Consider the following 12,441-nt stretch of genomic DNA (forward strand, 5'->3'; position numbering starts at 1 on the left):
ATTGTGATGAAAGAATGCTAGTAAAAGTAATTATGTGTGAATTTCTTAGGCGACCATGACTATACTTACTATTTCTGAGTGGTAGATATCTGCTAGTGAACATTATTGATTGGTTCTCTTTTTAAGCAATTTATTTGAATTCACACTCATTTTTCTATGTGAGCCATGCTGCTTACCTTGTTTAACTTGGTCTTGTGCTTGTAAATTTTTGTGCCTGGTTATAACATTTTATACCCAACTAGTTTTCTATGCATCCAGTCATTGTTTAGTTCAAATAGTCTGACACACACATTGAGTCTAAGTAATAAAAGCATTTAATTGACATTTAAACTGCAGGGCATATTTATACACATTTACATTTAATGTTCATCTCTGAAAATGCTATCTAAAAGTTACATACATCTTTAGTCAAAACGTCTTTACTATTTGGACAAAAGCTACATTCTTGTTCCTTCCTACAGAATAAAATAATAAGCCAAGAGACAAACCATCATAGCATCATTCAGTTACTTACTGGATTGCAATCAGAAAGCCTGTCTCCTGACCTCTAACCCCCAAGACTACTCTCCTTTGTGAAATCTGCCTTCACTTCTGACTTAGATTCAAGTAATAAAAGTTTTGAATGCTTTAAAAAATTGCTAGTCTTTTTGATAAAGAGATTTGACATTCTACTTTTCCACTTAATATAATGTTTTCCTGGACTGAAAGTGAGTGCCCGTTTATACATAATTTTAGCAAGTTGACTATAGCTGTTGGGTAGTCTTAAGTATTGCAAAGATTATAGAGAACTATTCAGCAAAGCCTGACAAAGAAAAGAAAGAACCGTGGGCTTTATCCAGCTCCCCCCCAGGTACTACTTAATATATTCTGACATGTTTCAAATTATAGGTCACAATCTATTTATACTTATGGAACGTTCATTTTTAGCCAGCATTGTGGAAATGAGACTGAAACATTTTTGTCTTTTCTGTGAATACAAGTAAGCCAACTCAAGCCTTCTGACATTAGCCTAGAGAGCTATAAGACTAAATAGTTCAGTACTGCTCTCACCATATGGTCCAAACGAACCAGTAACTATGACTCATGAAGCCAGCAGCACGATTAGAGAGAATCTTACTTTCACTCTCTCATAGGTTTGTTATGAAGATTCAAGGACCAAGAACAGTGCCTGGCACTTAGTAAGCAGTCCAATATATATTAATTATCATGATCCTGACAATGATAATAAGTAGTGTTATTTTAATTTCTGATTCTAACAATAAAGCATGGTGGAACATTTAGAAAATACAGAAGTATAATTAAGGACCTATTACATATGCAATTTTTCCATATTGGGCTCATAGTATACAAGCAGGTTTTTTCTTGTGCTTTTTAACTTTAAAGTAAAATGTGAATATTTTTCTCTATTACTATATAGTTTACAATTATAGTTTTGTTTATTGTATAACATTCATCTTTTAGATATGCTATATTTTATATATTAACTACTTGAATTTAGGTTTTTATCTCCAATTTTATATTATGAACAATACTACATTGAACATTTTCACTTCTAAATATTTTACTTTTTATTATTATGTAACCTTTGGAATGTATTTCTAAAAGTGACATTATTTAGTTAAAGGACATTGAAACTTTTTTGTTCTTTTTTTTTTTTTTAAATTTTTGAATTTTATTTATTTTTTTATACAGCAGGTTCTTATTAGTTATACATTTCATACATATTAGTGTATACATGTCAATCTCAATCTCCCAATTCATCCCACCACCACCACCCCGCCGCCGCTTTCCCCACTTTGGGGTCCATACGTTTGTTCTCTACATGTGTGTCTATTTCTGCCCTGCAACTCTTGCTGAGTAATTCAAAATTGCTTGCTGCAAGGCTTGTACCATGAACATTTTCTTCTGGTACTGATTTAAGAATGCTGGTTTCACCTATGTCTGACTGGGCTCCTCCTCCCTCTTTTCGCTCTTTTCTCTGCTTTTATATATGTTTGTGTTCATATATGTGCATGTTCTGCCACTTGCTCTTTATGTTTTTTGTGTGTTTTTTCCATTGATTTGTCATAGCTACATATTCCTATGTTGCTTATTTGTTAAACTATATGTACTATTTTATGTTTTCAATTTTATATTTTCAACTTATTCTCTTGGATTCTTAAAAAGCAAATAGGACCAAATATCCAGCTTTTACCACTTTCTAAATATAATCAATATCTATGTTAAGGGAGCTAAGACATCAAGCTTAATTTAAATTAAAAACAGCCCTCATTTAAATATAAAGTGAAAGAAAAACAAAGAGGGACTGTTTAAATGTATGTTCACCCTTTATCAAGATATTAATTAGGTGACTGTGTACTTTACAGCCCAGATACATATGTGACTTAAGAGACATCAGTATATATGTTTCATCATCTGTTTCATGCTGTTTCAAAGGTGCCCCAAATTTCCTAGCTTAACTTGCCTTTGAGCAAACATTTTTAGGGCTGTCATATTTGATCATAATTGATGGCAGTCACATATGCTACCAACATATTTGGGGCAGTTGTCTGGACAGAAAGATCTTGAATAAATGAGATAGAAAATTATCTCCATCTACTTGGCTATTATAAGGGCCCTTTCCATTGCAGTGAGAAGATTTTGATTTTTTTCTTTCCTCAAGGGAGCCCTCTTTCCTCTGGCTTCATTTCTGGGAATAAAATCTTTCACTGCCAAAATACACAGATGTGGTGACAGAGGGCACCACAAAGAGAGCTTCTGCTGTCTTCTTGTTGAATTCATTTAAATAATTCAATACAAATGAATTGCCTACTATAAAAAATTGTACCATCATCTCTTCACCTAGCCAGTTTTACATATATTTAAACTTCCCAAATTAGAATTGCCTTCCTTTATGCATAATTCCAAACTTTGAGTAGGAGTATTTGAGAATATTTTCCCAAATTTACAAAATTTCTTGCTCCATTCCTCTAAATCAATTGTGTAGAAAACCCTGATTCATTCTGATAGAAACATTAAAAGTCTAAATAACAGACCTATAAGAGTATGGAAAATACCACACAGCATGAACATATCTTAGAGAATAAATATTCATAAAAGTGAAGATTAATTGTACATATAATTACATAAATATCCATTATATCTGTGATGAAAAAATAATTCCATAAATTATACTCTATTTTCTATATAAAATGATTGAATAATTCAATGTTTTATTCTATTTTCCATTGCTTTGCCAATGCAAACTTTATCTTAAATGTATCCTCCTATGAGCAGGTCACAGAAATTAACTACATGGATCCCTTGTTGATATAATCAATGTCAAGCTATTTCATTTTGTAGTACCTTCTTATATGGATACAGCTCATATATCTAGTTTTTAGTTTTCTTTATTACAAAAAACCTTAAGGAATGAGGAAAAATTCATTCCTACATGTAAAATTCTAATTATGCCTCTCAGATGTGTGCCTTTAATTAACTGGTGACATTTCCTTTGTTCAATTATTATAGTTCTATACAACTGTCACAAACTTATAAAGTTTAATTAAGGCTGCCCCAAACCCTAGTTATATAGTGTCCACATAGGAGTTTGCCAAAGGCTTAACTGTAAGTAAACCGACAATGAATAAATCTATGAGTTGCCCACTGGGATTTGTTTCACAAATTAACATTTGTGTGGAGATAATGAGGTTCTACAGTCTATAATACCAAACAATGTTTTATAAAACCACATTTTTAAAAGTAAAAAATGCTTTGTAAATGACTTAATTAGCTATTATATTATTATTAATTATTAGATGCTATAAGACAATAAACTACATGGCTATATCTCAAGTTGAATTCATATGAGAACTCATTTATATTACTAATTTGAAATATAATTTTTTCTGAACATATTATTTATGTAAATCAAGATCTAATACTCTGGGTGCGTAGATAAACTTGATATATTATGGATTTTAAGAATGCAGCAAGGTCTGGACAAATGATTTGAATGAAACATCGAAAGTTGTGCTGTATTTATATATATTTCAGGATCCATTAAAAGGATAGCAAATTCAATGTTTCACAGAGATTTGTCCCTGTGCATTGATTGCAGGTTGAATAGGTAGCCATAGTTTGGAATGCCAAACTCTTTATGTAGCTGGCTTAAATATTTCCAAAGATAAATATAAGAAAATCATCTGGTCACAACCCAAAGATTTTTTTTATCTTAATGAGAAAATTAAGTTAACAATTAAATAATAAAACCCTAAACAACTCATTTGCATAAGAGAAGCTTCTTCCCTAAAGCTAAGTGGTATGTGTGTTGCTAAAATATAATTACAGGTCACACCCTTTTACCGTACATTCAATGGATTCTCATTTGCATTTTCAATGAAGGTCTCAGTACTACAGTTTTTCCCATAGCAATAGAATATACTTTATGGACTAGCTCCCGCTCAGGCAGAATGAATATATGTAGTAAGACTCCTAGTGCCTTTTTTAGTTCAATCAACCTGCTGAATATTTTTTCAGAATTCTATTGAGTAGTTACAATTATCTTAATTATCAATTAATCATAAGTCAAAAATATTTATAAGTATAAAACTATCAAACTATCAAAGAAATAGTATTGCTTTTACTCTTAGAATGCAAATCAGAAAACAGCTTGCTTCTCCTGAACTCCATTGAAAATGCTTCTTCATGTGGCTCTTTCAGTTAGCATTATGCTAGATACTTCAAGGAATAGCTTAAGCAATTGAAGCAGTGAGAAATCCCAGTAAGAAAGAAATTAACCATACATGGGATGTGAAGATCACATGGATTGCTTTTCCATCTGACTACCTAAATCTGCAGTTATCGTAGGAGAATTAAATGTACATAGATTTCACTCTAATAGTTGCATAATCTTCTTTGCACTAATACTGGAATTTGCAAATTATATTTTTATTATGTATTATGGTTAATTTTTTTTCCAGTGGGAACATATTTTAAATTTAATAGAAGTCAGTAGGAAAATATGTTTTAGTATTCACTTATGTGCTGTAGAAAACACTTTTGGCGAGCATAGATATAGCATAAATTAATAAGAATCTCAAGTATATCCTAATATGTAGTAAACTGATGTTTTCAAAGCAATATGTTTTGAAGATACTACACTGCAATGCCAACAGAGTAGTTATGATTTTAGATGGAAATTATGATGCTCTAAGATGTACTGATATAGTATGTATATATTTAAAATAAATCTAATTTTTAATAACATGAGTTTTAGCATTAGGCAAACTTCAATTTAAAAAAAAACAAACAGATTCTGGAGTCAAATAGATAAGGGTTGTAAAACTGATTTTGCCTCATCATTTTAAGCCAGAGTCAGAATATCTATGAGAACTGAGCCCTGTCAATGGTACGCACTTAACACAAGATAATGATCATTATTATTGTTAATTTTTGTGACTTGGACTTCGATTGATATACTCAATTTAGAAAAAATGCCACTGATTATGTTGAATTAATTATTAGATTTAATTTTTGTTAATGTATTTGTTATTAAGACACCAGGAATTATATTCATAGCATTAAGTATTTTCTGTAGATTTTTCACATATAAGGAAAATTACAAATGATTTGAATATACAATGCCACTCAATTATTTACCTAGAGCTGATGGCACGCAAGTTCCTCCATTTTGACAGTAGTTGCTACAGTGGTTGATTTCACATCTCTCTCCGGAATAACTAGGCCAACAGTGACACCTCAAATCACCTTTCTCATTTAAAATGCATCTTCCTCCATTTTCACAAGTCAGTTTGCATGAATCATCTGGTTATAAGAAGAAATGTACAAATTAGCATGCCATTCAGTAGGTGGTAGAATAAGAAAAATTCAAATAAAGAAAAATTAAATACTAAGATTTACTTTTTTCCATAAAATTCCAAAAATAAATACCCCTAATATAAAAGTAGAAGAAACAAAATACTATCTGAAAATAGAGAAATAGATTTCAACCATTGTTGAATGGTGAACACAAATATTGAATTAACTTTTATTCTTTTTTAGGCTTAAGGCATTGTTTACCATTTCTTACATTTGTTAAAACATTAAACAATAAAACCAACTGAAACTTTCTAAAAATAAAATATTTTCCAACCAATATGGGTTTTTTCATGATATGGGCAAACATGGCCTAGTCTTTAGAAGTGTTTGATATTAAACCAAACCGAAATATGTAAGATAAATATATATACAGTCCCCTACATACAAACCTTCAAGTTGCAAACTTTCAAAGATGCCAACGTGTGTTTGCATGTCCAATCATGTAAGTTAGTTCACGTGTCTGGTGTACTTTGTCACGTGCCTGTATCCTCTACAAGTGGTTGTGCTTTTGTGTACTTTACTGTACAGTATTGTATAGAGTACAGTAGTACAGTATCTTTATTTCAAGCCCAGGATGTCCGGAAGCAAGCGTAAAAGCAGCAGTGATGTAGCTGGTACTGAACGTCAGGCATGAGTGAAATTGCAGCTTGCCCTCCGTCTCCTATTGCTGAAGATCCTTCAGCTCTACCATCTCTCACCTCTTCTCCCTACTCCAGTCAGTAACTCTTCTTGCCTGTTCACTCGATGCCAGCTCCTGTATGCCAGCTGTTATACTGTACTACTATACTTTTCAAGGTACTGTACTGTAAGATTAAAAATGTTTTCTCTATTTTTTGTGTTTGTTTTTTATGTATTATTTGTGTGAAAATTATTATAAACCTATTTCAGTACACTACTATATAGTTGATTGTGTTAGTTGGGTACCTAGGCTAACTTTGTTTTACTTACAAACAAATTGGACTTACGAACATGCTCTCTTTATGGAACTCATTCGTATGTAGGGAGTATATATATAGTATGTATAGTGCATATATATAGTATAGTGTGCATATACAAAAACATATATACATATAATTTTTAGTATAAGAAAACATTTAAATGAAAAGATACTCTTTGATGTACATCCTTATCAACTATATATTAACACACAAAACTAAAAATTACTTAGATTTGATACAAGATGGTGATAAAACAGTGTCAGAAACATTTATTTCCATATATAAAATAATTAGGCACAATCTGCCTATATAATACATTTTGGCTGAGAGAAAGAAAGGATGGTCATTCCTTGGGGTCACAAAATCATTTCCAAAAATATGACGAGTCTGATTTATGATAAGGATTGGTTTGGAATCATTTTCCACTTTATTTTTCTGCATGTGTAGACATGGCCTTGCTCCATTAGAAATACTGCTCTACATAGAGCAGCACATAATGTCCAGTGGAACAAAGACAACTGACAATATTTTAAGAAGCATTCTATTCAAAAAATACCTTTTTCTAAAGTCATGCTTATTTTATATGAAATAAGATAAAATCAAAACAGCCTATATTCTTCACTCAAGATGCATTGGCACAGACATAACAGAAGCTTGAATAATTATCACTGCAATAATCACAAAAACATCTTAAAGAGCCTCAGTGACTTCAAATGACACAATAATTCAAGTATCATAACCACTGTCATAAACAGAGACTATCTATCAGCAGTGTCAGACAAATTTCGAGATTTTCGGCATTGCAAAGCAGTTTCCGATACTTAGTCATGTAGGGAGGCTTCAGGTTGGCATTACTAAAGTCTGCATTTGTAATATGAAGGACTCTCTCATGAGGCACTATACACACAGAGTATAAAGAAAATGACAGTTGATGTAGTGAGACCTGTTTTTAAGTCCTAGTTCTGCCCCTTACCAAGCATACAAATTAACCTATCTGAGCCTTAGTTATTTCTACTTTAAGATAGCCTCAAGGACAAATGCACAACTTAACTCATAGGTTTGTTGTGAATATTAAATTAAATAAGAAACTGGAAAGTATAAGTTAAAATTATAAAACTTTGTAAATTTTTAAGTATATAAGTATATACCATACACATACACACAAATGAGAACTTGAGTTCTAGCCATACTAGAATAGTACGAGGATGAAGACCTGCGATCTGGGTCTACAAGGTGTATTGTTAAATTTCAACAGGAAATTGAGGAACTTACTAGGTAAATTACCCAGTAACATTCTTATTCAGCATTATGTATTGAGTGCCCATAAGGCGCACTGAGAATACAGCTCACATGGAGTGGCATCTATGAATACTAGAAGGTGAGTATTGTTGAAACTGAATGAAAGTTACTGTGACTGGACCTGGATTACAGAGTGTGAAGGCAGGAACTGAAAGACAGAAGTGAATTTAAAGAGATAAGCAGAATGTCATAGGAGATCCTTGGATGTTGGACTTTGCCCCCATAGCAACGTTAGGTCTTTGAAAAGTCTAAAAAGTCCAAGAATGACTGTACTGGTAGGGGTTAAACTGAAAGCAGAGGGACTATTAGGACTCTGTTTAAATTGTCCAGGCTAGATAAGATGATGGCCTAAAATAGAGTAATGTGGGATAGATAATGCAGACATATTCTAAAGGTAACTAGAAGATAAAAATCACATCAGGGGAAAGGAAAAACCAAGGATAATTCTTCAGTTTCTAACACGAGGGCAATAGGACCTGAAGTGTTTGTTGTTTTATCTTTGAACATATTAAATTGGAGATACCTATATAAATGCAAGTGGGAATCTCTAGCAAAGAGTTGAATATAGAGGTCACATTCTCAAGAAAGATCTCGAGTGAAACATGCTTGCTCAGTTTAAAATTTACCAAAACATTTCTAACTCATTCAGCATGAAATATCCTAACTGGAGTTGTGAACGTGGACAAGGAAGATAAATATTTAAGGTATTATGATCACAGCTAGGATTGTTACGGGAGGGCTCATTTTCACCTGTAGATGTTCTGTGTGAAAATACATAGGTATTCAAAATCTCTACATGTTAGGACAGGTGCATTTCTATAATGTGCCTCATTAGGCACCAGAAATTTTAAAAATATAACACTGCCTGATGAAATGGAACTAGTGTTACATTCTTTCAAAACCTAACTGTAATAGTTCTATAATGAAAAAGGAAGCTGCTTTTGTCAATAACTAAATCACCCCCAGAAGCCAAGCTCCAGCAATTATAATCAACTATAGGGAAGAGCAGGTGAATAGTTCTCCAAGAATGCGTAACATTTGAATTTCAAATTTCTTACATGAAGATTAAAGATACTCAGTGTGCTCATCATTTAACAATAGCAGCTAGAGAAAGGCAAGTAATTATAAAGAGCTGAAAAAGTTGGCTATATCAAATGTTAATGTCAGGAAAAAATTAATTGGCTTTTATCTTCACCAATCAATAATTCTAAAATCCACTTATTTATATTCCTAACCGAAGTAGTCCAAGCCATCCATTACCAAGGCTCATATACAGAGGCCAGTGTGAATACTTTTTAACACTCAGATTATTTAAAATATAAGATTTCCTTTTAAATTATAAAATAAACACTGAGGAGGTTTCTGTAACCCTGCCTTTCAAGCAGGATTGAAACAGTAAAACTAAAATTTCTAAAAAAGTTTTAGATCGTTGTATATTTAGACAAAATGCTTCCTCATTTAAAACATAAAACTACACAATTCGGTAATAGCTTCATTTTCTTGCTTACTTCATGACAGATCTATTTTAGAGTGCTGTGTGTCTACTTTTTGCAAGGCATTGCGCTAGGCACTTTCTGTATGTTATTTCTAGTATTTCCAGTGACTCTGGACATGGGTACTTTGGATGACTTGGAGACACTGGAGTGTATTATATGATGACTAAGAGTGTGGAATGCCTAGGTCCACCTTAGAGTACCACCATTATTAAGTATTGTTAGACAGTCAATTGAGCCTCTCCATACTTTAATTTTTTATCTGTAAAAATAGGGGCAATGACAGTGTAATATCATTGGAGTTTTGTGAGGATTAAATGAAATTATATATATATATATATAAAACATACTTAAAATATGCCTTGCTCATAAGCCTTCAAGGTATTTATTATTATTACTAGCAGTAGTAGTAGTATTTATTGTTAATCCAATTTTACACAGAAGGAACTGAGACTGAGGCAGTACAGGGCCAAACACATTAGTTAAGTGATAGATCTTGGCTTAATCCAAAGCACCACCTCAGCTGTACTCCAGACCACGTTCTTCCTGTATATTTGTTGATTTTGTATTATTGAATCAATTATTTGCATTAAGCAGAGAGGAAAAAGGGAGGTTATGTAGAAGAGACAGTCTTATTTACTCATAAAAGAAAAACAAGAAAAGCTGTCTGCAACTTGACCATAAGAAAAAAAAAAACAATTATAATATCTGAACCAGTGTAAAAGTCACACTGGTAGCATAAGCTGTGTACTCTTGTGCAGAATACTCATCTCTCCCCCAGGGGTCTCTCCCACCCAAACAATAGTGTAAATAGACATGGCACATAGGAGGCATCTGTGAGAGCACTGCTTATGGGTATATGTGGAGTGAGTGAAAATGAGGCACATCTTCCACAAGGAAGGAGTTGTTGACGTTTTTAAGAAACTGTTTCTGAGATGTTAAGTATAGAATTTGTGACTGTGTCAGAGCAGTGAGTGAAAAATGTACCTGATAATGTTTGAAGGTGTTCATTTAATTCTCTTATTCTACCATCACAATTGAGATCATGGCAACTCTAGTTGGGAGAATTGGTAGAGGAAGGGTGCATCCTAGTACCAGTGACAGCATCCCTTTTCAATGACTGGCACTAAACTACCCATCCAAAATACCAATCATGATTCATAGTTAGCTCTCCGTTAAGAATGTTCCAACTGCCACCCACAACAGCACTTTGCACATCCTACACACTAACTGGAATAAATGACTCATTATTTTCTTTACAGTCCATGCTTTCGTGACTTTTCAGACAGTTTCCTCTGTCTCAGTGTCCTCCTCCTTCATTCCTACTTAATCTAAATATAATCTATCTTTGCAGATCTTGTTCTAATGTCATATTCTATAGGAAATTCTAATCAATTCTCTAACTGGATAATCATCTAATTCCTCATAATAGTATAAAGTCTGTCTCTTTCGCGGCTTATATCACCATTCACATAAGTATTTATGGGTGTTTGTGTCATTCATCATTTCATCTTTTCAACCTCTTCAGCTTTGCATATCAAATGCTTAAAAATACATATTAAATGAAAGAGCTGTGACAGTTTTAGACACTGAGTGCCTTTGGAAAGGCAAAAGCCTTCAGCTGGCATAACCCCCAGCAGAGAACAATGAGACAATGATATGGGGGTAGAGATGCTGACTGAGGGCAAAGACACTGTGTTTACATGAGGAGTTCATTCAAACAGAGAAATACAACCGGTAGGAAGCCCTGCTATGAAGAGATCCTAAGTGTGTATCTCATTGGAAAAATGTTTGCTGTGACCCTCAAGTGATTTTTGGAGCACTGCATTTTTGTCTGTGACATAAAATTAATGTGTTGATTTTCTTTTCTCTTAGCATTTTTTCCCATTATGGCTAATGTCTTGAATATGAGGAAACTTATTGAAAGTCTGCCTGGATATCCAAAAGACATCTCTTTCCCTTTCCCATCACATTATTTTCAGTTTTGATTTTTTTCATTTGATTTTTTCTGTTTTGCTATTTAATACATACTTGCATCTGAAATAATGTTTCAAGTTTTTAAATGTTTGTTCCAACCTCTAGCTTCTAAAATATAAACTTCTTGAATGAAGAAATATTTTCAGTTTTGTTTCTAACTTAGTCCTTTGTTTCTAAATTAGTGTTATGCTTTGCTCACAAGCCCTCAAAATATTTATTATTATTAGTAGTAGTAGTAGTATTTACTGTTAATCAAATTTTACACAGAGGAAACTAAGATTTATTTTCTAAATTAATCATCAGTTTCTAAATTAGTGTTGGCACCCAAAACATATATAAAGTTGCTAAATGAATAAATGGATTTGGGAGTTGGGTTTAAACTAATAGCAGAATGGCACCCTCAGAAATATCATTATCTTTACTGATACAGGAGCTATATAAACAGGTCTCTTGATTCTGAGTGTGACATCAAAGTTCTTAATCTAGTCTTCAGTGCATAGTAAGTGCTCAATGCAGCTTTGTGAACAAATGTAGAAAGAACTGACGGGAAGTCATCATCAGAGAAAAGAATAGTTTACACAGGCATTCAAGAACCAGTGAAATCATGGAAATGATATCAGTGATGACTGAGTAGCTAATACTGCTCAATTTCAGTAGTTGTGAACATTTACTGTACACAGTAATTCATTATTTACAGAATAATGAAGTTTACCTACCTAACAGGCTGTCATCATTGCAGGTGCCATTAATCAAATATTTTCCTTCTGGGCACACACAGGTGGCCCCAGAAGGATTCAGCAAACAGAGGAATTCACATGCTAGATCCAAGCACGGATTGGGTACTGATCAAAACAAAACAAAAGAAAAAAGAAGCA

The 12,441-nt window shown here is 33.0% G+C and overlaps 1 protein-coding gene across 1 annotated transcript in view; it reads right to left on the reverse strand.

The window, feature by feature from the left end:
• Positions 1–12,441, reverse strand: part of LRP1B (LDL receptor related protein 1B) — a gene marked incomplete at its 5' end in the record, with an annotated part of 1,521,642 nt that overhangs the window by 77,960 nt on the left and 1,431,241 nt on the right. The window contains 2 exons of the mRNA XM_061199746.1: positions 5,641–5,805; positions 12,283–12,408. Coding sequence (XP_061055729.1) covers positions 5,641–5,805; positions 12,283–12,408 — 291 coding nt within the window. The remainder of the gene's footprint in view (positions 1–5,640; positions 5,806–12,282; positions 12,409–12,441) is intronic.

This window comes from Eubalaena glacialis, chromosome 1 (assembly GCF_028564815.1).
Source record: "Eubalaena glacialis isolate mEubGla1 chromosome 1, mEubGla1.1.hap2.+ XY, whole genome shotgun sequence".
NCBI classification, from domain to species: domain Eukaryota; kingdom Metazoa; phylum Chordata; class Mammalia; order Artiodactyla; family Balaenidae; genus Eubalaena; species Eubalaena glacialis.